The 26123-nt window shown below is 44.9% G+C and overlaps 1 protein-coding gene across 1 annotated transcript in view; it reads left to right on the top strand.

Moving 5' to 3' along the window:
* Positions 1-26123, top strand: part of Slc12a8 (solute carrier family 12 member 8) — a 163053-nt gene that overhangs the window by 96868 nt on the left and 40062 nt on the right. Inside the window, 3 exon segments of the mRNA XM_028886362.2 lie at positions 8104-8250; positions 20382-20880; positions 20883-21005. Coding sequence (XP_028742195.1) covers positions 8104-8250; positions 20382-20880; positions 20883-21005 — 769 coding nt within the window.

Here is a 26123-nt window from a genome sequence, read left to right as displayed (position 1 = left end):
TAGGTCGAGCAGTGGACATCAGTTCCATGGTGCATGGGTGTGTCCATCCCGCTCGGGCCTCTGCCTGCGAGCTGGCCTTGCGTGGCTGTGTGTCGTAGTGTAAGAAGTAGGCTGAGGGGTGAGAGGACCATTGTCGCAAAGTGCACGAATGCCACGTATAAGCAGGCTCCCCCTCCGGATGAACACTAGCTGTGGCGAGTGACCGCCAGTCGTCGCTGCTGCAATCAAAGATCGGAACCCTCATTGAGGCTCGACCGATCTTGTTCTTTGCGAGTTTCTCACTTGTGCTCGAGCTCGCTCGAGCGACCATGTAGAGTATATCCATAAGCTAGGACGTGTACCGCTGCGTTAGTGTGTCGAAATATGAGCGATCTCATTAACCCAGCGAGGTCGCTGACTGTTAACTAGCAAGCGGGATATAAGTATTATGTTGCACTCCCACCCATACAGCGAGGGTGTTTATTTAGACCCACATAGACCTTTCAAGGAATAAAGTAGTCCCAGTCGTGGTCTTCGATGGCTCGAATAAGAGGGAGTCTCTATTTAAAGTTTTGTTAACCCCTTCACATTCCTCATGGGGGCATTCCCTCCCAAAGGCTCGGAGACATCCTTATTTTGAGGTCCTATCTCCTCTCTGGCTCACTGCTTTTCCATCCCTCCTCACTTTGAGTTTTTCTTTCTCCTCTCTATTTCAAAGCTTAAAATAAGGTACTGTCTGTATGCCCCTAACTCCCATACTATCCTCCTCTCTCACTCGAGGAATTCGCTGTCTAACCAGATCAAGGTGTGCATTTGGGGATAGATTATGTTCCCAGAAGTAAAACACACTCCAGGAAGTGGGTCGTAATATTTAATAAAACAGAGGTTCGAAGAGGACCAAGACTTCCTAAGAACATGCCAGTTCACTAGGATAAGAGCAAGTGAAATATATGAAGAGGCCAAAGAGTCTTTGTTCCAGATGGAAATCCCAGCAGTCAGCTCCCCAGTCCTTCAGGCTGGGTGGTGTGGTCCTCTACTGGCTTCCATGTAAATCCGAGGTTACCTGGTGTCACCCGTGTAGAGCCCCCCATGAGTTTCTGACTGCATGCTGTAGCCTTCGGATGGGCAAGAGCCCATGGCATGTGGTGTTAATGGAACGTGGTCTCGGGGCATGCTGACTCTCGATGTCCACCACCCACCAGAGTGCCTGCTCCCAGCTGAGCTGTCTATTTGCTCTGCAATACAGAAGCCGAGTACGCGCCGCCATACATCAGAGGATACCTCATATTGTACGCGGCTTTACTTACTCTTGTTCCAAACAAGGACACTTGGATTTCGGGCTTTTTGGTCATGTGTGTGGATTAGTAGTGTGTCTTTCGCTCTTCTTGTGCGTGAGGCAGGACAATGGAGAAAACGCCTAAGACAAATTGGTACCCCAACAGTTAACATTCAGGGCCAACAGGAATTAGTATGAAGGCAAAGATGAAGTCCCCTGATAGAGCTGATTAGACGGCCACTATTCGAGCGTGGGGATCCTTTCTTGTGGCTAACCAAGTCGGCTACAGGAGCAGAGAGCCAGGTGGTAACATATATTGAAATTTGATTACTTCCATCAGTAGATACCCAAAAAAGTAATTTTAGGGTTTTTTTTGGGTTGTTGCACCCATGCTAGTTCTTTTAGAAAAGATAGTTTTATTGTGATGGCATGGATGTTTGCCTTTTTTTTAAAAAAATAGAATCATTACACGCCACATTTCCTCAAAATAATTCTTCATTTTCCTGTCTACCAATACTGCTATATCAAGTGTCGAAGACCCAGCCGGCCATCAATATGAAAATGACTAGGTCTGCGGGAAACTGCGGAAACCAAACTTGGGCTTATTCCTCATCTGTCTGTGCTGCCCTCGTGACGCAGCCATCTTTCAGCAGTATCCTCCAGGGGCAGGAAGTGTGTGTAAGGTAAGCCTTAGTAAAGATGGCGTGTTTCTCTGTCGATGCCTGGAGAGTGTGTGTGAGGTGAAGACAGGAAGATAAGGAGCTAAGAGAATTCAAACGCCGAGAATGATGGGTGGATTGTTAAGAAATTTGTTCTGATCAGTTTCATCTAGACTCTCAGTGCTCTGGGAACTTGGCCAACAAGTTGTAAGCTAATTACAAGAAAATAATAAGTCTGAGAGAGGTGCAGAAGTGAATACTTTTATATATGAAAGAAAGCCTTGTTTAGTAGGTAATAAAGTGTTGAGTGCAGTCTGCGACTTGCGCAAATTACACTTTTTTCAAATCAGACTCCGAACAGTAATAAAATTCAACGTCATGGCTTTTTTGGTGTGGGACTCTTTGATTAAGATCTGTAGGTTCCCTTGCTCTTGACCGCTCTAGTCTCTGCCGATAAATAGTTAGCCTGCGTGGGAAAGAACTGCCAAGAAAGTCAGCGGTACGATTAACTGATATTGCTTGATGCCAGGAAAGGCTTCATGTGACCACAGAGATTGGATAGAGTAACACAGTAGTTTTCGTATGACCAGTCACGGCCAGCCATCAGTCGGAGCCTGACGAGACGCCTGAGCTTCAATATCAATGTCCCTAAATAAAGGACAGGTACAGGCAGCACTGGTAGTGTGATATAAGTTATGAATCTGTGTCTCGAGGAGCTGGGAGTCTCATCTTTCCAGTTCTGTCAGGATTTATAAGACCTAAACTACGCGATCTGTCTATTCACATTGAAAAATATGAGACCCAAATAGATATACACATTCTAGTCTCACAATCGTTATACACCACATGCTAGGCACACCTATGGTCTACATACTATTTGCTCACCAACGAGCCAGACTGACATTCCTACTGCTCTACTGTATTCACATCACATAGCATCTGGCTATGTTTATCCGCTCACATCTATGTGCTCATCATTTTTCACCACATTTCTTACCACCTTCCTAGATCTATAGATCATGAGCTTTTCAGAACCAAACCATAAAACATTCTGCGCGTGAGCCTACTGGCACAGATCGACGTGGGTTCTTATATGTGTAAGAGCTGCCTCATACATGAGGAGTGCCTGTGGATTGCATAACAGACCATCTTTACATGACGAATGGCAGGCTGTACACGTGTTGTGAAGGTTCCTCTCTCTACACAGCATATAAAAGGAAAGAGCACAAGTGCTTCTTGTGCTATTGCGTACTCGAATTGAATCTGAGTGGGTGAGATATCCGCTAAGAGAAATATTAGCCAGGAGTCTACGGTGAAATTATGAAGAGCCCACCAGGTCGAAGTCCCTGCAGACACCTTGGACGCTCCGCACTCAGTGCCTTATTACTCTGCTCTACTACGCAACTACGCTTTGTCGTACTGGTCTAGATAGACACTGATCTCTCTTAGAGCTTCTCGTAGACCACCACCTTGCTACCAATGTCGAAGGCTCTAGGGGATCAGTCCTACTACACAAAGAGAAGCCTGTCTCGAATCAGCAGTGAGAGTATATAGGAGGATGTAGGTGGATTATAGCTAGATGTTATGCCATTTTATATCGGGCACCTGAGCATCCAGATTCAGATACCCTTGGAGTCCCGGAAGACATCCTCCATCAACACTAAGCATGATTTCCTAGCCTCTTGGGTGAGAAGCAGTCAGGTTTCTGAAGGACGACGATGATCCATGCCTGCCTTTCTGAAACATGTCTTCCATGGAGGCAATGGTTGCACTATGCTGTGCCCAGCCACTCCTCACGTCGACTGCACAGTAGAATTACCCGGGAAACTTTTTACAAATCAGCGCCCGTGTCCCGCTGAGCACTCAATGAGTCAGACTCTCTGCAGTGATTTCTTAGGTAAAGGCTGAGAAGAGAGACACTGCGTTAAACTTTCAAAATGCTTTTTGATAAAATTGCATCAGCCTTTTCTATTTATTTATTTTGAAGTCGTCAGCGTTGGATGTATTTGGTAGAGAAGACGCAAAGAAAGATTACAGCTGGGTCCTTTCATGGAGAAATAACCACAGAGGCAGTTTCCCAAACAGTTGTGTAAAATATCCAGGGCTCAGACCCTGCCAAGTGCCCAGGCTTCGCTAATGCCAGCCTCCGCTGTGGGTGGAGGCTGAGACACAATTCCACTGTCCTTCTGAGGAGTGCAGGGCACACTGGTGAGATAAACTACAAGCCTGATTGACTCTCCCACAGGGGAGAGAATAAAAAAAATGCCAGCAGAGATCACAAAGTGATGGGAAACATTGATAACAGTGATTTCCAATAACAAGGTCGCGAGAGAAGCGGGGACAAGCCCGAGAAACCCATGGCATTGAAGCAAGAGGCCGATGAGCTCCACCTGGGATGATATGATGTCCGTGGGAAAAGCTGTCCACGTGGAATTAAGGACAGGATGGCTCTGTAGGGGACCACATTGAGTCTGCCCAGGCTCTGACCACCTGACCTCCCATTTTGCAGATTATGAGACCCCCATTTAATAGTCAAAAGCTCAAAGGACCAGACCCTTTCTTGATGCTTTCCTGCAGTCCCAATAGGTCACATGACTGAGGTTGGGTGGATGACCACTTCAAGTGTGCTGAATGAAGAAGCATTGGTAATGAGATGGGGAGGGTCATCTGCAGGGTTCTGGGTACTGACAGTGCCCTGGCTGAACTGTGTTGGTGAGGAGTGTGAACGTCCAGTGTCCTGCAGATAGCCTCATGTATTTTAAGTTTACTTCTAGCTGGGAGGGTCACATGCACAGAGCTCAAGAGGACAACCTGTGGGCTGTGAGATCAAACTGGTTGCTGGGCTTGTAGCCAGTGCCTTGACCTGCTGAGGGATCTCACCAGCCTTGTTGTTTGTAAGTGCCCTCAAGTCAAGAAGCCTGATTAATGCAGGATTTGTTAATCAGATGATTTTAGTGATAGCTTGTGAAACGGGAAGTAGGTTAACCAGGGCTTTGGGTTCGGTATGACTTGACCACGTGGACTTGGCCCATTGCTGAAGCAAGGAAATAAAACCTAGTTGTCCTATTTGCATCTCTATTGCTATGATAAAACACTGGCCACAAGCAGCTTGGGGAGGGAAGAGTTGATTTGCCTACAGGTTTCAGTCCGTTTATCAAGGAAAGCCAAGGCAGAGGCTTGAAACAGAAACCAGTGGAGGAACACTGCTTGCTGGCTTGCTGTTCCCAGCTTGCTCAGGTCGCACTCTTATGAGGCTCAGACTCAGCCGCCTGGGGATGGCGCTGCCCACAGTGGACTTGGTCCTCCTACATCGATGAACAATGAAGAAAATGTCTCAGACATGGCCCCAGGCCAAACTGATGGAGGTGGTCCCTCACTTGAGACTTCCTCGGATAACCCCGGATTGCGTCACGTTGACATCTGAAGCTAGCTAGGATAATGGGAGACGGAGAATCTTCATCAAGCAGGCTGTAAGAGGCCAAGCTGAAAGTTACATCTAACCCATCTGTCCTTGTCATGCAAGTGAGCACTTGAAGTGCACGGTTCTGGTCACTAGGTCTGAAGTAAGGAGTGGGGGCTGCCAGTTATCAGAAAAGAGAGGCTTCCCAAAGTCCAAGTGAGGATTCGTGAGGTGGGTTCATGGCTCACCCAGGGCACTCCTGCATGGTCAGCAGCACTGGTCCCTGGCCAGTTGGCACTAAGGGGAACAGCTTCGTTCTTTCTTGTCCTGTCTCCTGATACCTGTGCGATGTGTGGGTTGTGGGTTACATCAATTAATTAATTAATTCACCATGTATATTCCTCTGTCGGGCACTGAGAATGCTGGTGTGAAAGATCATGAGGCCTGCCTAGTTGAAGACAACAGGGTGTAGAGGAGACTGTGAGAGGTCTATCCTACCCTCATGCCTCATAAGAGTGTGGGGTAACCTCTGCTATGAGAAGTGAGATGTCTCAAAAGGAGATGGGGTTTGTCCTGAGCCTTTTTTTTTTAAATTTTAAAACTATATGTGTATATGTATGTACCCAAATGAGTTTATGTGCATTCAGATGCCTCTGGAGGCCAGGGGGCATCAGATCCCCTGGGACTGGAGTTACACAGACTGTTATAAACTACTTGATGTGGGGTGCTGGGATTTGAACTCGGGTCCTCTGCAAGAACAGTAAACACTCTTAATCACTGAGCCATCTCTCCAGGCCCCTTGTGGCGATTCTTGATGCTCAGTGTTGAACAATGAGCAGATGAGGGGTGGACGAGGGTCCCAACAGTGAGTGTGGTGAGGGTGTGGGGCTGGGGGAGTCATGGACTGTTCAGGGTTCACTTATCAACCAATAGGAGTTGTAGCTGGGGCTTTAGGATTGGGGTTCAGTTTGTCACTCTGGTAGAAAATTCTCGAGCCTGACTGGAACCATAGCCAGCCACCAGTTAGTTCTCCAAGTGTGGTTTCTAGCCATGGCATCACCATTACCTTGGAGCCTTCAGGAAATCCATATTCTTAGGCAACCCCTACACATTTCCTGAATCTGAAATACTAAGAATAGGGTCCAGAAACCCATGGTTCAAGAGGCACTGAGATGAATCCAGCACCTACCCGATTTGAGAAGTAGTATATAGTTCGTATAAGACATGAACTAACCTGAACTTGTGGGCTGAGCGGAGTGGTGTAGCTAGAGTTTTCCTGCCTTGCCCACAGTCAGGACAAATCTCTGTCACCCGCCAGTCCCACAGCCGCTCAGACCCAACCAAGTAAACACAGAGACTTATATTGCTTATAAACTGTATGGCCATGGCAGGCTTGTTGTTAACTGTTCTTAAAGCTTAAATTAATCCATTTCCATAAATCTATACCTTGCCATGTGGCTCGTGGCTTACCAGTGTCTTCACATGCTGCTTGTCATGGCGGCAGCTGACAGTGTCTCTCTCTGCCTTCCTGTCTCAATTCTCTCTGTTAGTCCTGCCTATACTTCCTGCCTGGCCACTGGCCAATCAGTGTTTTATTTATTGACCAATCAGAGCAATTTAACATACAGACCCTCCCACAGTAGAGTGGGCTGGGGAGTGGGGACTCTAGCCCTGAGGCTGAGCTGGGGGAAGCGGTGTATAAATAGGCGGTGAGTGGGAAGGTGCACCCGGGGTAGAAAGGTCGAGGCTTGGTCTGACTGGCCTAGCATGCCTGTAATCCCAGAACCGGGGAGGTGGAGGAAGGAGTATTGTGAATTAAGGACAACCAGGATGTATAGAAAGACTGTCTCAGTGGACAAAACAAACCCACAAAGTCAGCCAACACCAGGGCTAGGCCCTGGAAACATTCAGAGGCTCGGCTCTGGCTGTGCCGTCCTGATGACTTGATTGGGAATCCCTGGGACCCACATGAAAAGCCAGATGGATTGTCACATGTCTGCAATCCCAGGATTTCTACAGCAAGATGGGAGGTGGAGGAAAGAGAACCCTCCGGAAGCTTGCAGGTCATCTAACCTAGAATGTGCAGTGCAGAGGCAAGCAAGAGAGACCCTGCCTCAAAGCGTACAGTGAGGAGTGATGCTCCAGGTCATCTTCCAACCTGCAAGGTGTACAGGGGTACAGAGCAACCCCCCCCAGAGAAAGAGTAAATATTTGTAAAATATTTTTTTAAAAAAGCAGTGTTAGTCATTGAATAATTATATTAAATTCCAGTCACTATCGTACAAGGCCTGAGATAATAAATTTATGAAGAGAAAAGTTTGGGTCGGTGAGATGGCTCAGCAGGTAAAGAGACGCATGCAGTCAAGCCCAGTGGTTTCCGTTTGCTCCCCGGGCCCCACAAGGTAGAAGGAGCGAACCAATTTTCACAAGTTGTTCTCCGTTCTCCACATGCCCGTCATGGGATGCATCCCCACACCTCTACACTAAACCGGTAAAATGTATACAAGTCTTATTTTGCTTCGGTTCTGGGGTTTCATTCCATGACCCATTGTTTTGAGCCTCTTGCGGGGATGCCAGTGGCTATGTGTGTGTAGCACCGCAAAATCATCTTCTCCAAAGCAGAAGAGAAGGGCCTGAGACCCCACCATCCCCTTCAAGGGCACACCCCATCGCCTGAAGAGCTCCCACAGACCCAGCCTTTTCAGTCCCATTACCGTTCGTCGGGGCCGCCCTGGGGTGGGCACATTCAGGATCAGCCTGTGGTAACGGTGGACCATCTGCTCACGTAGGTGTCTCTGGTCGGCTTCCTCTTCCTGTTGGGCTTGTACATCTCATCCCTGGCCTCCTGTATGGGGGGACTCTACGGAGCCCCCCGGATCCTGCAGTGCATCGCCCAGGAGAAAGTGATTCCTGTGCTGGCCTTTCTGGGGCGAGGGGTGAGTGGCCCGTTTTGTTCTCTCTCTCTCTGTGTGTGTGTGTGTGTGTGTGTGTGTGTGTGTGTGTGTGTGTGTGTGTGTCTCCACCCTCCCCCGCCCCCCACCATGAGCTTATCTTACTACAGTTTTCTGGTCAGTGCCTCTGGTCTCTGTGGGGGACAGAGTAGAGTGCAGAGGTTGTATCTCTCAGTCCTGTACCTGGGTGGGCTGGCTAGCTGCTTAAAGTATCTCACATATCATAGCCGCCCCACTTCCTGGCGCTCAGCAGCGGTGAACAGAGCCCTTTCCTTCAATAGAAACACATCCGGGACCCTCCAAGTTTAGCATGAAAGAATCTCTTGTTTAGGAGAAGAGCAGGCCCTGCAACTGGGCCTTTCCCACAGGCGCACTGTGTCCTGGTGGTGGTGGTGGTGGTGGTGGTGGAGGTGGTGGTGATGTGTGGTGGTGGTGTGTTGGTGGTGATGGTGGTGGTGGTGTGGTGTGGTGATGATAATGGTGGTGGTGGTAGTGGTGGTGATGATTACAAACAGTGGTGATGATAATGGTGGTGATGGTGGTGGTGGTGGTGATGATGGTGGTGATGATGATGGTGGTGGTGGTGAGGTGTGGTGATGGTGGTGGTGGTGATGATGGTGGTGGTGGTGGTGGTGGTGATGGTGATAATGATAATGGTGGTGGTGGTGGTGGTGGTGGAGGTGGTGGTGAGTGGTGGTGGTGGTGATGATAGTGTTGTTGTTGGTGGTGGTGGTAATGGTGGTGATGATGGTGGAGGTGGTGGTGGTGGTGGTGATGGTGGAGGTGGTTCTGGTGGTGATGATAGTGTTGGTGTTGGTGGTGGTGGTAATGGTGGTGATGACAGTGGTGGTGGCAGCAGTGGCCGTTCGATGAGGCTCACACTGTGGACCCTGGACTCTATGAGCTGCCATGGACCAAACTGTCACTGATGTGAATAACACGGTTGGGAGATGGCTGGGATGGCCAAACGAGACTTTCTAAAAACTGCTTCTCGGGAGTGGGGTTTATAGGCTATGCTTTCTGTTTGTTGTTTTTGAGACAGGGTTTCTCTGCCTCCCAAGTGCTGGGATTAAAGGTGTGTGCTACTGCCGCTGCCCAGCCTCTTTATTTTTTTCTAATTAAAAAAAATATTTCCTTAATCACTCTATTTATGTATTTAGTTATTGAGACAGGGTTTCTTTGTGTAACAGCCCTGACTGTCCTGGAATTTGATTTGTAGACCAGGCTGGCCTCGAACTTACAGAGATCTACCTGCGTCTGCCTCCCGAATGATGGGATTAAAGGTGTATGTCACCATGCCTGGCTCTATTTTCATTTTAAAAATTATTATGAAAAAACACATACATGTATTTATATCATACATTATGTTATATATTATATTATGAAAATACATATATATGCGTGTTGTGTCTACATGTCTGTGTGCCACTTGCATGCAGTGTCTGTGAAGGCCACAAGAGGGCGTCAGATCACCGGAAACTGGAGTTACAAATGATTGTGAGCTGCCATATGGGTGCTGGGAACTGAACCCAGGTCCTCTGGAAGAGGATCAAGGGCTTCTAACCACTGAGCAATCTCTCTAGCCACACCACCTTATTTTTTGAAGCGAAGTCTCTCACTGATACAGCTAGGGTGGCTGGCCAGTGAACTCCAGGGATCCTATTTCTGTGCCCCTACCAGCCCATGTTGGGTTACAGGTGCAAGCCTCCATGCCCAGATTAGATGGGTGCTGGGGTCTGAATTCAGGTCCTCGGGATTATGTGGCAGACATTTACCAACTGGCTATGTCCTCAGGTTCCCATCTGTTTTTCAGATGAATCCTTCTGTTTCCACACTGCAGACAGTCCTCTCAGTATATTGTTTATAACTTCCATTTTTACAATTTCATATAGTTTAGAAATCCACCTTTTGTATTAATGTGAAGAGGATTTTCCCATTCTTTTTCCATTATGTTGATGTGACATAGTTTATTTAATCCGTTTCCTACTGACTTACATGAGTGGCTTCCATTAAACGGTGTTGCAGTGGATAGCTCTCCCTGTCTGCCACTACGACCGTATGCATGTAATTTACATCTGTCCTGGCAAACGCTTTGAACACATCTTTTTGCATGTGATAGTTTTTCTTATTTCTATATGCTCTGGCAATTTCATACCTGTGTGCGATGTGTCTGGATCCTATCCACCTCCACCTCTCCCTCCCCTCACCCGAGAGGGCTTCCATTTTCATGTCCTTCCCTCCTGTTTGTAACCCCCCCCCACCCGAGTCCAGTTAGTACTGCCTGCTGGAATGTTGACTGGTCCTGTTGACTTCATTTTGTGCGGGTCACCACAGTTGCAGTTCGTGAGTACAACGGCCATGTCATGTTCCGAGGACGGCATGTCACAGCCCTGTTCTGCATCCTCTGGCTCTTACGTTCCTTCCACCCCTTCCCCCATGATGTCCTCTCAGCTCTGTGGTGGTTGGTGTAGACGTCCCATGTAGGGCTGAGCACTCAATAGTCACGTATGTTTGTGTGTCCACACATCAACTGCTGCCCACTACAGAAAGAAACTTCTCTGAGATGAAGAACAGCACTAACACCTAATAATAAATATCTTGAAGGCAGTTTGACAATGTGTCCATTTAGCAAAATAACAGTAGTAGGTTCTCTCCTGTAGGGCCGATATCCTCCCCAGCCATGGGCTTTGGTATTGGTGAAATTATTAAGGCCACTCCACGTAGTTAAAAGGGAGGTTTATTTTGTGGGGTAACTTACAAGTGAAGGGATAGGTTACAGGGTCCGGGAAAGGTACAGCGCAATCTGGCAGTGTTCTCTGGAGAACTCTGCTCGGTCTACCTCCAGCGTCCAGGGTCCAGGAACCAAGAGAGCCAGCACATCCGGATCTGGGGTCTTCAGGGTCCTCTCTCGGCCCTGCCTTGTAGGTGTGACAGTTACCAAAGCCTCAAAGGGGTTGGAACTTCCAGGTCAAAGCTGGAATGGCTACCCACTACACTTTGGACCAGCTTGCATACCAGACTTGAATTCTTTCATCTGGAGCAGTCCTCAAATTCAATCAGAAAGTGGTTGGTTACCTCCATAGCTGTCACACCACTATTTTTCCAACGGGCATATCTTTGTATGGCCCCATTTAAGGTTCACCGGGAGGCAATACCATTGGTAAGTTTTCTCTCCCAGCAGCCTGCACAGCATCTTTTGGCACTATGAGAGCAAGGGGAGGAAGTCCTGAGATTAGTTTCAACTTCATTCTCTATGTCCTGAAACCCAAATGGGGTGCGCCTTCGGCAACGGGGCCTTACCAACTGTATTAGTTACTTTTCTGTTCCTATAAGGAAATACCATGACCGGAAGCAACTTATGGTAGAAGGAATTTAGTTTTGCTTACATTTTTTTTTGTTCAGTAACCCATGACTTCCAGGGGGAATTGTTGTCTACCCGTGCAGCATGGATATGGGCTACTTGTGTTCAAACTCCTATATATATATTTGAATTAGCTTACAAAGGAGTTGGCCTCCATGACGGGTTTTCACACATCCTTTGTGTTGGCCAAACCCCTCCCCCTCCCCTCCTCTCCCCTGTCCTCTGTCCTTTGACCTCCTTTGTTCCCACCCTTTACTTCCTTCTTTTCTTCCTTTTTTTATTTATTTATTTATTTTTTTTTTTTTTTTTTTTTTTTTTTTTTTTTTTTTTTCTTTCTTTTTTTATTTATTTTTTTTTTTTTTTTTTTAGACAGGGTCTCTCTACATAGCTCTGGCTGTCCTAGAATTTACTCTGTAGACCAGGCTGGCCTTGCACTCATAGAGATCCACTTGCCTCTGCCTCCCAAGTGCTGGGATTAAGTCACCACACCTGGCTCCCACCCTCTGCTTTCATACCACATGTTCCTCTGTCCTCTTAGCCTTAAAAGCTCCTTCGCTTCCACTTCCCATAGGGCCTTGCCAGATTCCTGGCTTATACAGGGGCTCCAGATTAAACACACAGATCTCAGCGTTTGAAGCTAGGATTCTCTCTCTCTCTTTTTTTTTTTTTTTTTTTTTTCGAGACAGGGTTTTCTGTGTAGCTTTGCGCTTTCTGAACTCACTTGGTAGCCAGCTGGCTCGAACTCACAGCGATCGCTGGCTCTCCCGAGTGCTGGGATTAAAGGCGTGCGCCACCACTGCCCGGCTGAAGCTAGGATTCTCATGAGAGAGAATGTGTGGCATTTTCTGGGCCTGAGTGGCCTCCCTTGGTGTGACATTTTCCAGTTCTAGCCATTTTCCTGCATATTTCGTAACTTCATTTCTCTTTACATCTGAATAAATCCCACTGTGTAGACATAGCACATTTTCATTATCCGTTCATCAGCTGATGGACATCTAGGCTGATTTCGTTTCCTGGCCGTTGTAAATAGAGCAGTAATGAACATGGCTGTGCCGGTACCCCTGTGAAAAAGAGACTGGGTCCATTGGGTATACGAGCAGGGGTTAGGTAGTGACGGCATCATATGGGGGTTCTGTTTTTAGTGTTTTGAGGAACCTTTACACTGATTTCCATAGTGGCTGCACCAATTTGCATTTCTAGCAACAGTGAATAAGCATTTCCCCTTCCCACATCCTCACCAGCATTCACTGTTTTTTCTTGAGACAGAGTCTCAAAGGTAGTATTAATTACATTTCTCTTATGGCTGATACGTGCACATATCACTCACACACACACACACACACACACACACACACACACACTCAAAAAAAAAAAAAAAAGAAAAAGAAAATGGAATTCATCATATGGATATTAGTGATTCAACCGGAGCCTGCATGGTCAAATTGTCTCTGTAAACGCTGTCACAGACATTCAGAAGCATGCTTTGCTCATTTGGTGTCTCTCAACCCAATCAAACTGACAATCAGCATTAACCATTGAGACAGGGTTCTGCTCCAGCTGCTGGATGTAAAAGGTTGTTGAGGCCATAGGAACCTCAGTCCTGTGTAGTAGATCCCAGGCACCTTCCTCTACACTGTGTCCAGGAAGCTGCCCTATAAAATTTCCTGCTCCCAGCCTACCTCCACAGTCTGCAAAGGCTTCTCACCGTCTAGACAGAGCCAAGGCATAGGGTGAAAGAACACATACCAATGTGAGTTCCTGCACCCCAAGTGTGGTCTACAAAGAGATGGGGGTAGGCCCTGACCTGGAGGCTGATTGTGAGCATCCACTAATGAGGAAGGCTGGCTGGGCAGTGGTGGCTCAGGCCTTTAATTCCAGCACTTGGGAGGTAGAGACTGGCAGATCTCTGAGTTCAAGGCCAGCCTGGTCTATAGAGTGAGTTCCAGGACCCTGTCTCAGAAAAAAAACAAAACAAAACCCTGAAACACAGCTTTCCTCCTCATCTTGTAGGTGTGTCTGACAAGGAAGGAAGATAGACATATTTGATCATATTTGTGTTATTAGCTTGGTCTGTACTTGTAAATATTTAGACACAGTGTGTATGAACCTCATTTGTACTGTTGCCTTGAGTGACAAAGACAGTGTAGCAAGGAGCATGTCTGTGGCTCATTGTTCTTTGTTTTGTTTTTGTTTTGTTTTGTTTTTTTGAGACAGAGTTTCTCTGTGTAGTTTTGTTGCCTGTCCTGGATCTCACTCTGTAGACCAGGCTGGCCTCAAACTCACAGAGATCCACCTGGCTCTGCCTCCCGAGTGCGCCATCACTGGCCAGCTTCTATGGCTCATTGTTAAGTGAAATGATTCGCCAGTGTACAGTAGAAATGGCCTTTCAGGATACAAAGATTTGTGTTTCCTTTATTGTGAATGAAGTTGATTATCTCTTCCTGTTTTGTAGCTGTTTGTATTTTTTTGTTTTTTTCTATCATTAGGGTTATTTTCAATTTCTAGAAGCTCTTTGTTAGGAAGGTTAACTCTTTGTGATCTGTATCCTGGCTACCTCTCCCTGCTTGTCGTGTGTCTTTTAACATTGGGATTTTCCCTAAAAACTTCTTCATTTTTTTTTTAAAACTTCTTCATTTATGATTAGATTATATTTGCTTATTTCCTTTTCTTAATGGCAGAACATTTGAAACTTAAACACATTTTTGGGTTGTAGTGAACATCGTATAAAACGTCATAACAATCAATGTCAGCAGTTTGAAGAATAACCCTGAGGTAAGCACCTTGTAGCCCCCACTCCAGAACCCTGCCAGCCTGCCCAGCCACGATGCTGTGCTCTTGAAACTCACCAGCTGCCACAGAGAGTCCCCAACCCTTGACCAAGGACACAAATCTAAATTTTATGTAATTCATGCAACAAATCACTCTTCTCCTTTTGATTTCCCTCCAGTTGTTTATAAAATGCAAAGCCGCTCACAGCTCATGGCACAAACAGACACTGGGATTTGGCCCAGGGACCTCAGTTTGCAACTCCGCTCCCTCCCTATGCATCTCTAAGCAGCTTGCCTGATTTTGAAACCTTCCAATACAGATTAAGTTTTCCTTCTCTTTACTGTCTGGGGCCAGGAGCTTTTCAGAGTTGGGGGTTTGGGATATTTCTCTATTTATAATGCAGTATCTTTGGGGCCAAGTCTAAACACTCCATTCATTTATGTTTCATATATACCTAGCCACATAGCCTGAAGGTTATTAGACACAGCATTTTAGGCATGAAACAAAGTTTCATGGTGTTGGATTTCCCAATTAAATTTCCATACAAATCAACTACAGATTTTATGGAATTCCAGCATTTCAGGTACAGAATTTTTATCCTGAGGCTATGCAGTCTGTACATGGAATTATGCATGTGTGTGTGTGTGTGTGAGTGTGTGTGAGTGTGAGTGTATGTGTATGAGTGTGTGTGAGTGTGTGAGTGTGTGAGTGTGAGTGTGTGTGTGTGTCCTTCTGTGCTGTACTCCGTTTCTCATCACCATGTTTCTGAGCATCCTCTTCCTCTTTGTTGTAGAAGCATCTTAGTATTGGGGGCTTTTATGAATGATCTTTGTTCTGGTTGTAAATTTAGACTAATCCCAAACTGCATTACTATTACTGGAATTTTTTTTTTTTTCCAGACAGTGTTTTTCTGTGAAGCCTTGGCTGTCCTGGATCTTGCTCTGTAGACCAGGCTGGGCTTGAACTCAGAAATCCACATGCCTCTGCCTCCCAGTGTTGAGATTAAAGACATGTGCTATCATCTCCAGCTTCTACTACCAGAATTTCTTTTCTTTTCTTTTCTTTTTTTTTAAGGATTTATTTCTTTTATTTTTATGTGCATTGATGTTTTGCCTGCATGTATGTCTGTGTGAGGGTATTGAATCCCCTGGAACAGGAGTTACAGACAGTTATGAGCTGCCATGTGGGTGCTGGGAATTGAACCTGAGTCCCTCAGAAAAGCAACCAGTGCTCTTAACCATTGAGCCATGTCTCCAACCCCACCAGAATTTCTTAACTGCTCAATGTGTCTGTGTTTACATGCTGAGTAACACCTGACCCTCTCCAGGGTATGTGTACTAATCAGTGCTACTGTAGAGATGAGCGAGGTATTCTAATCTTCTGTATTTTTACATGTTTGCCTTTCTCATGGGTATTTGGAAAATAGACACCTTTTGTAGTCAAACATTTCTCTCCCGCCTGTCAGTTCCCAACAACCACTCAGAGACTTAATATTACCTATAAATGCTTCAGCCAATAGCTCAGGCTTGTTGCTAGCTAACTCTTACACTTAAATTAACTTCTATTTCTATTTATGCTTTGCCACATGGCTCATGGCTTGTCACCTCATTTTTTACATGTCCTGCTTGCTCAACAGCTGGTTAGTGTCTCTCCTGACTCTGCCCTCCTTCTTCACATCATTCTCAGCTTGGCTTCCCCACCTATCTTCTTTCCCAGCTACTGGCCTGTCTGCTTTTTATTGACCAATGAGAGTAATACATATTCATAGTGTAGAAAGTGGTTGTTTCATAGCATTTCCCCCCTTTTGTCTAATTAAAAAAATCTAGTACTTTTACTATACTTAATATAGTAAAACTATATACAACAAAAACAGTTATTAAGTAAGAATTACAGTAACAATATCCAATCCATTTGCATTTGACAAAATTAGAGAAAATACTTAATTATCTGACTTATCTTGGTGAGTCAAAAGTTTTGAATCTCATTTATTTTCTATTATAACTAAGGAAAACTATAATTATAACTATTTAGTCTTCAACTCAAAGACCCCAGAAGGGTGAAATGTTATCTAATGACAGGGAATCAGGCTGTCTGGACAGTCACCCAAAGTTCCCTTGTAATGTTGGGGCATCCAACTCTGTCCTACAGGCCTAGCATATCTGACAGACTTTCCTGTGAAGCAGGGAATTTTGAAGGACTATCCTACCTTGTTTTGGCAAAGTTTGGTTGCCTTTCTTGTGTCTTGCTTGTCCAGTTTGGACAGTAACTGTCTGCAACTGTGGCAAGGGCAGTTTCTTTGCCCACATGGCTAGCTTTTGCCATAAAGAAAACAAACTCCATATGGAATTTCTTTGATGTTCATTATCATCTTTGAAGTAATTGGTTCTGCCAGGACCAAAAGTGTCTCACTGTCAAAAAAATTCTAAGTTCTTACAACATTTTAAGTGCCATATTCTATAGGTCTTTGAAGTGTTTGAAAATTACTTATCTATCTGAAATATATCTCTGTATGACCTTGGAAACCTAACTAACATGACTATAAGTTTGTTATTATAGATGTCTATTAATCTGTATTTCCTAATTATATTTTACATTTTTAAATGAGCTGCATAAACATAATACCCTAAACAGTGTAACAAAATTAAATTTGTATCAATAAACCAAAATCCATACTAATCTAAAATATGTAAGATTAATAGTTGTTTTTTTGGATTAAAGTAGATTCAATAATCTACACTTTCTCCCATATTTTCTATATAATATTCCCCTTTCTTCTTTTAGCAAGAGATCTCTGAATTTAACTTTTTTGTTTAGTTTTTTTTTTTTTTTACTATAATCAATAACAATTTGTAGCCAACTTCCTTAAATGAAAACAAACATTTATAACCAATATTTTGGGAATGTGGGCATAGTTTTCTAGACTACTTCCTGCTTATTGGGGACACTGATAATCTTTGGGGGACCCTGAGAAAATTCAGGATTATGGTCAAGTCCTGACTGGAGTATTCTTTGAGGTTGGATCATCTCAGCCAGCAATCTTCAAGCTGTTCTGAATGCAGAATTCTGAGGAGACTATAACAGAGGCATTTTGAGATGCTGGATCACCTGGGCCATCCATTTTTATTCTTCTGGTCCTCTTACTCTGAAAATATATAAACTTTTAAAGGTAACATACATATCTGCATTAATACAAGTATAGACTATGTATGCATTGTACATAAATTAGCCAAAGATGATTTTTTTTTGTTTTATGCTTGAGCAGGTAAAATATACATCATGTGTCTTATAGTTCTTTTAAGTTTATTTCTTTATGTTTGTAGCCATGATTTTTCAGGGGGTGTCTTCCTTGATCAAATCTGATTTTCTTCAACCTGGAGTGAATCCATTGTTTCTCATTTCTTGTGAAAACAAAAGCATAACCTCTTTCCCAAAGCGACGTATCTTTTGTCTTAAATTTTGAAATCAAGATAATTTTAAAATATATAGGTTGGTTTAATCTAGCAGTTTTCATAATCCAAGTTCTCTTAGCAGCCAAAAATTTTAAAGACAACACAATAATATATGTAATCCAGACTCTCTGTGTATTTTCCATCTTTACATGGCTTATTTCCTTTATATTACTTTATTCCCCCCTTTTAAGGACTTTATTATTTGAAATCTGTCTTTTTAATCTAAGACTGTGTATACTCTTTATCTTCTCTCTCCCAAGATTTTTTTTTAAACACACTGTAACCTGTTTAGAGGTTTTTTCCATCTGAGTCTGTCCTTACCATGTATTATGTATCTGTAAACTTTTCTGTCTGCATGAGCAAAAAAAACAAAAACAAAAAAAATAACAAAAAAACTGCTATGTAACTTAGATCCTGGCATGCTGGTGCTGGCTTCTCCCCCTCAGTTCCCCGAGAGTCTAGTCTCATGGTGGAGGCATGTTTACCACCAGCTCTGAGAACCATGTCTACTGTCCCAATTCTGGGCCAGGCAGTAGTAGTGCATGCCTTTAGTCCCAGCACATGGGAGACAGAGGCAGGTGGATCACTGTGAGTTTGAGGCCAGCCTGGGCTACAGAGTGAGTTCCAGGAAAGGTGCCAAAGCTACACAGAGAAACCCTGTCTCGAAAAAAGGAAAGAAAGAAAGAAAAAAAAAAAAACTCTGGGAAGTTTCTGAGTCCATGCCTCCACCAAATAATGTGCCACTCGCTGCTCAGAAACCCCATTTAAATGTTCAGTAGCAGGACCTCTCAAAAGAGCCATGACTGTTTGCCACTAGCAAACAGAACCCACCTTAGAGAAAGCAGTTACCAAGAAGTTGCATTTGATTCTGGTTTTTGTTTTGTTTTGTTTTGTGTGTGTGTGTGTGTGTGTGTGTGTGTGTGTGTGTGTGTGTTTAGAACTTTTTAAAAGCTTCCATAAGTTTTATGTGGAAACTCTGGCCACACATTGGAATACCATATGTAAATTGACATTTCTCTCATACTCACCAATTCCCAAATAACCACTCAGAGGCTTAATATTTCTTATAGATGCTCGGCTGATAGCTCGGGCTTGTTGCTAACTAACTCTTACACTTAACCCATATTTCTATTTATGCTTTGCCACATGGCTCATGGCTTGTTACTTCATTTTTTACACATCCTGCTTGCTCAGTGGCTTGCTGGCATCTCTCCTGACTCTGTCTTCCTTCTTCCCATCATTCTCAACTTGGCTTTCCTACCTAACTTCCTTCCCAGCTACTGGCCTGCCAACTTTTTATGAACCAATGAGAGTGATACATATTCATAGTGTAGAAAAGGATTGCTCCACAGCAACCTTTACCCGCTGAGCCATCTCATCTGCCCTGTCTATCTTTTTCCAATTACACTGTAGGGATTCACTGTCTATTTTCCATATCTTTTTTATCCAAAACTTCTTTTAAAGTTATGAGTTCCTAAGGACTTAGTTTATTCACAGTCATTTTATTGTTAGAAACCTGCTAAACCATTTTAACAAACTAGTTCTCAAACATTATAAAAGTTTTCTCTCCCTCTTTCCTCCCCTCCCCTCCCTTCTCTCCTTTTTAAGAACTTGTGGGGAGAGTGTCTCAGGTTAGCATGGGTTCCGATACACCCTTAGAAGCTGAGATTGGTTTCAGAGGGGTGCTGGGAGTGTTTTGGGCTGGAAGTTCAAAGCTGGGAGCTGCCCAAGTAAAGCTGATGTCTAAAGCCATGAAGTGGGGTCAGAGCCTGGTGAGTTTAGGAAGAGAAAAGGAGTGGTCTGGAGGACAAGGCTGGGATGACTTTAGACACAGTCTCTGAGGCTTGGAGGGTGGTTTAGGAAGACCCCAAGGGAGCAGCTGGTGGAGAAGGAGGCAAATAGAGAGAAGCCAGGTGCAGTGTCATCCACAGAGAAGAAGGGCAGCTGGGTCACACGAGGCTCCTCAAGTGAAGAACAGGGGACCGAGAGGCCAATGCAGTTTTGGTTCCAGAACCATGAGTAGCTGTGATAGTTTCAAGGAAAGGCAGTTAAAACATCTCCCCACATCCATGCCCTCCTCCATGAATGCGGGCATGTGTAACTATGTGTGCTCGAGCACACATATGTTAGCAGAATTTCCCTGATCCAGTCACCCGTGATTCTGCTGTGTCTTCTGGGTGCATTTGAACAACTTGTTCCTGAGTTATGCACCTAACCTGAGTGAGCAGAGGAGGTCAGTGATTTGTAATCACACGGGGCCTCCTATTTGGGCAGTTGAAACACCAAAACTTCCAAAGTTGTATGGTAGCGGCCCATGTTAATAGTGAAGTGCCCCATGCCTCTGGTGTTTTGGAGCTACTGTGTTTGTGGGACCATGCGTTAACTCAGGTCTCACACTGACCCCAGGAGTTGGATGTTATTTTTCCAACTTCACATGGAGAGAATTTCCTGAGATATTACATTTGATTTTCACATCATTTAATTGTAAAATTTCTGAAATTTCATAATTTTGTGTTTTGTTGTTGTTGTTCTCCTAGAAAGGGCCAAATAAAACACCTGTAGCAGCCATCTGCCTGACCAGCTTGGTGACCATGGCCTTTGTCCTTGTGGGTCAGGTGAACGTCCTGGCGCCCGTGGTCACCATCAACTTCATGCTCACCTACATCGCCGTGGACTATTCTTACTTTGCCCTCGCCATGGCTCCATGCAGTCTCCCCCAGTCTCCTGAGCCGGTGCCCAGAGACGGTCCAGATGCCCTGCGCTGCTCTGAGCATCTGCTCCAGGACAAGGCTCCCAGCTATGGCTCTGACTCCCCTGCTGGAAGCCTCCCTGAGGGCACTCTGCTGGAGTTCACCAAGGACATGGATCAGCTCCTCCAGCCCACAGGGAGGCCCGAGAGTGGTCAGCTTGGGTCAAGCGAGGGGAACCGGATCCCAAAGAGGCAGAAGAGGAAGTGTAAGAAAGGCGCCAAGCGAACCCTACGCGATAGCTTCCTCTTAGATGCCGGGTCTCCTTCGTCCTTTCCCGCAGAAGCCTCTGACGGTGGCCCACTGCATCATGGGAGGAGCAAGCATCCTCTCAGAACCAGCAGACTTCTAGAAGTGAATCACATGACCAACTTGTCCCCGATCTGTGCACCCAGCCTACAGTGAACAGAGAAGGTAAGTGCTCCAGATGTAAATGTTGGGGCCTCCTATTTTGGGGTGACCAACAGTTGCTTCATCTACCTGGCTATTACACCCCAGTTTTCCTAAGTTTGGGTAATTTTAATATTTATTCCAAAATGTTGAAATTTAGGTGCCAGTTAAATTATTTATAACTCTACCCTGTTACATATACACTAGCTAATTTTAGACAAAAAAAATCTATCTATTGTGTATAAGAGCTGGGAGCCAGAGCTAGACATTGAATATCATTTTCCTTTTAGTCAAAATGAGGTTGGAGCTTAAACCACCATGAATCGGACTAAGTTATCCTTTGGCGAGGACCCTTCTTATTGCTAAGGACTCACAAGGTTTTGTTGGAGGACGAGGACTCCCCTCACGCAGGCACCATGGGCTGAAGGAATGGTAGATACAGGAATCTAGTGTTTCTTAAACCTATAAGCACAACTATTGATGTAACCAACCTTCTTATTAAATAAGAAACACAGAAACAATGGAAAAGAGAAAGCCGAGAGGTCAGAGCTCAGAGCTAAAATCTCACCCTTCTGCCTGTGGTGTCCCAGCCTCCCGAATGAGAGCCCTATTTCCTGTCCTGTTCGTCTATTTAAAGAGACAGAACAAGCCACAGCTATCTCACCTCACCAGTTCCTCAGCTGGTCCTGTTTCCTCAGACTGAAGCTTCTGTGTCCTCATCCCAATAGCTCTCAGCTGAACTGTGTTGCTCCAAAGCCTGAAAGCTTAACCAGCCAAATGCTTCTAGTTTCTGGGTCTCACGCCCTATATATCTTTTTGCTTTATATCACCACTCCCTGGGGATTAAAGGCTGGCTTTCTGGGATTAAAGGCGTGTGCCACCACCGACACACTCTTGCTATGGCTCTAATAGCTCTGACCCCCCGGGCAACTTTATTTATTAACATACAATCAAAATCACATTTCAGTGTAATTAGATTACCACCACACACAACATCACAAAGAAAGTCATTATAGAAAGTGAGAAATCCCGAGAGAAGGAGAAAATACCATCTTTGAGGACCTGCCATATCCTAGGTGCTTTGTATCTTGCTCTAATTTGGAGGTGGAATGTCGCCCAAAGGCCCATGTTAAATGTGCGGCCCGGGATGGTGCAATTAGGAGGTAACAGAATTTTTGTTGTTGTTGTTGTTGTTTTTCGAGACAGGGTTTCTCTGTGTAGCTTTGGGCCTTTCCTGGAACTCACTTGGTAGCCCAGGCTGGCCTCGAACTCACAGAGATCCGCCTGCCTCTGCCTCCCGAGTGCTGGGATTAAAGGCGTGCGCCACCACCGCCCGGCTAAGGAGGTAACAGAATTTTTAAGAGAAGGGGCCAATTGGGAGGTCTTCAGGTCCTTGGAGGTGTGCTCATCAAGGAGGTTTGCGGACCATGCTTCCCTCCCTGCTCTCCTTTGCTCTATGGCCTGTGAGATAAGAAAGTTTTATTCTGTCCCATCTTCCCACCATGGTATGATACGCTGCTAGCAGGCCCAAAAGCAGGGAGGCCAAGTAGTCATGGACTGACACCTCGGATACCGTGAGCCAAAATAAACATTTTTGCTTTAAAAGTTGGTGAATTCACGAACTTTTTATCACTATGGTAACATGCCTGAGAAAACGACTTAAGGGGAAAAGGGTTTATTTGGGCACCATTCAGAGGTTTCTGTCCATACTCAGTTGAGGCCACTGCATTGGAGCCTGTGGCAAGGTTAGGGCCTCACAGCAGAGAGGCACAGTGGGAGAAAGCTGCTCACCTTCTGGCAGTCAGGAAGAGAAAGGAGAACAGAAAAGAACCAGGGGCAGGACATAACCTACTGCTATACTTCCTCCAGTCAGGCCCCACTTCCAAAGAGCCCATTCAGTACAGACTCATCAATGAATTCACTGATACAGTCACACCCCGTCCCCTATAGCTCTACCAAGCTGGAGCCACGCCCTCAGCAATAAGACTTTAAAAAAAAAAGATTTATTTATTTATTATGTATGCAGTGTTTTGCCTGCATGCCAGAAGAGGGCACCAGATTGCATTATAGATGGTCATGAGCCCCCATGTGGTTGCTGGGAATTGAACTCAGGACCTCTGGAAGAGCAGTCAGTGCTCTTAACCTTTGAGCCATCTCTCCAGCCCCAGCAATAAGATTTTAGGAGGACATTTTCTATTCAGATCATAATTGACTGAGTTGATCATCTCAGGTGTTTGTTACAGCGGCAGAAGCAGACTCATACATGTCTATTACTTCATGTAGTATAACAGATACCAGCATCTTCCGGTTTACAAGGAAGACTTCCAGTGAAGTCATAGAGAAGTTTGAACAGATTCTTTGCATGACTTGATATCCTGTGATCTCCAGGTTTACTGTGTGCATTTGATATTTAGGTACTTTGTATCACACCATCTCTGTGCAAAAAGGTGTTGGCAGAGGGCAAGGCAGAGGTCGTAGAAAGAGACATCTAAAAACCAGCACTTTGTGTTCTCCTACTAACTAGCTTTTCCTCCTTTCTTTCTGACTTGGTGGGACACTTTTAGTGGTAGTAGTGTTATTAAAATATAAAGCATTATTTTATTTTTATCAAAATTGTAAACATACAGCTTGATAAGCCAAATGGCATTAAAAACCACTGTCAGGAACAGTGGTTCCCACACTTACATACTGTCCTTCTTTGCTATTCATAACACCCAGTCCCACCCCCAGACCAAAAAAAAAAAAAAAAACCAAAAAACCAAAACAAAACAAAAAAAAAAACACTCAAGGCTCAGCCAAAGAGTTTCTTCTTCTGTTAGCCTTTCTGTGATTTGTAGTGCCCCCCACTTTCTTTTTTTTTTAGTGTTATGAGGCAGAGTCTTACTGGGTAGCCCTGGCTAGCCTAGAACTTGTAGACCAGGCTGGTCTCACACTCATAGAAATCCCCTGCCTCTGTTCCCTGGGTGCTTGGAATTAAAGTTGTATGCCACCATGCTTGGCAGCTTATAGACAATCCCTTTAACCACACATCAAATCTAGGGAACAAGAAATGTCTTGGCCATGATAGTATAGTGAACAATTGTCCTTTGCTGTTGTTGGATGCCCATCACTGAATGTCCTGTGTCTGAAGAATTTCCAACATCATGAATCTTGGGGGTAGGCTGAGGAAGCCTTTCACACTCAAATACCCAGGTTTATGGCATCAGCTGTAGCTGGAGTTCAGGCACAGGACCAAGGATATGCCAATCAGATAAACCCTCCTCAGACTGGGAACTGGGAATCGGGGGAAGTGAGGACAACAGAGAACTCTCTGGAAGTATGTTGGAAGGTACAGGACAGTGCAGCAGCAGTATTTCCCAGATACATACCATTTTTGAGTGTCAGCCTGGCTTTAGAGTCCTGACCATGCTCTTTAGTCTCTCCAGCTATTTTCAGAGATCCTTTTTAAAAACTTAGTTAAAATGCACTCAATATATAATTAATATCTGAGCCATTTCTAGTATACAGATTAGTGTTATAAATATGTTTATATTTAAGAGAGACAGCTACTACCATGGTCATTTTCTTCTGATAAAACTGAAACTATATCCATTAAACAATGGCTTCCATTCTCTTTTGCTGAGCTCAGTGTTCACTGTTGGGGAATGTGCCCTGCTGAGCCTAAATTCTTCATGTTGGAATGATGACTGTGCCTGTTAGTCTTGTGTTGACTTGAATCAGGCGGTGATGGTCTACACCTTTCATCCCTGCACTAGAGGCAGAGGCAGATAGATCACTGAGTTCGAGGCCAGCCTGGTCTACAGAGCGAGTTCTAGGACAGCCAGGGCACAGAGGAATCTGTAGATGAATTTCTAATTGGTCTTATTAAATAAAAAACACAGAACCAAATATAGGGGTGAAAGCCTTAGAGATCAGGGAAATAGGAATAGCCACCAGCTAACCTTACCTCACCATGCCGCAGCTTCCAAAGTGTGCTACTTCCTGTCTACCCATGCCTTTATTGCCTTGGTGTTCTGCCCTCTCATTGGCTCTTAGCCCAGCTACCTCACTTCCTCGTCACTGCCTGTCTGTACAGACCTTTAGGTCTCTATGGTTGGTACTGGGACTAAAGGCGTGTGTCACAACACTTAGCTCTGTTCCCTAGTATGGCCTTGAACACACAGAGACCCTGCCTGCCAAATGATCGGATTAAGGGCATGTGCTACCACTGCCTGCTATTTCCTCTGATCTCCAGGCAAACTTTATTTATTAACACACAAATACGGTGTCAGCATAAGTTAAATATCACTACAGGAACTCTTTCTCAAAACAACAACAACAAGGTTTTTGTTAACTTGACACAAACCAAGTCACCTGGGAAGAGGAAACCTCAGTGGAGAAAATGCCTCTATCTGATTGTCCTATAGATTAATAATTGTTGTGGGAGAGTCTATCCCACTTGTGCGTGATGTCACCCTGGGCGAGTGGCCCTGAGTTGTATAAGAAAGCAGGCTGAGCACGCTACAGGGAACAAGTCAGTGATCAGCACCCTCCATGGCCTCTGCTTCAGTTCCTGCCTCCGGACTCCTGCCTTGAGTTCCTGTCCCGATTTCTGTCGTAATGGACAATGAGCTGTAGGATGAGGCAAACCCTCTCCTCCCCAGTCGCCTTTGGTCCCAGTGTCTATCAGAGCAACAGAAAGCAACCTAGAGCAATGCCCAATCCCACTCTGTCACCTCCGCAGGTTTAGGACATTTTCTTCCTGCGGCCTCCCAGTTCGTCCTTTCATCAGGACTGGAGCCTAGAAATGGGGGTGCGTGGGGGCGTTCTTGACTTCAGGTGTAAAGGGCTGAGAAGTTTCTTGTTTAAAACAAACCTGATAAGTACTCCCACTAATTTCTCAATGCCTCTGCTTCCCTAAGACAAGACCTTTCTAGCTTTCTGGGTTTTGCTTGTCATCTTTTGAGATCTCAAGGTCTCATTATATAACCCAGATTGGTTTTATAATTGTTATGTATCCGAGGCTAGCCTTAAACTCAGTTAGGGTCTTTAGTCTTGGAATTAGAGTTGTTCACCATGTTACCCAACAAGACCTTCCTTTATATCTTTGCAGATTTCTTCCTCACTCCATCATCCATCCTGTTGATACTTTGGGTATTTTTC

Source organism: Peromyscus leucopus, chromosome 12, assembly GCF_004664715.2.
Source record: "Peromyscus leucopus breed LL Stock chromosome 12, UCI_PerLeu_2.1, whole genome shotgun sequence".
Classification (NCBI taxonomy): Eukaryota; Metazoa; Chordata; class Mammalia; order Rodentia; family Cricetidae; genus Peromyscus; species Peromyscus leucopus.
Note: the sequence above shows the minus strand (reverse complement) of the source record. Positions and strands in the feature narration are given on the sequence as shown.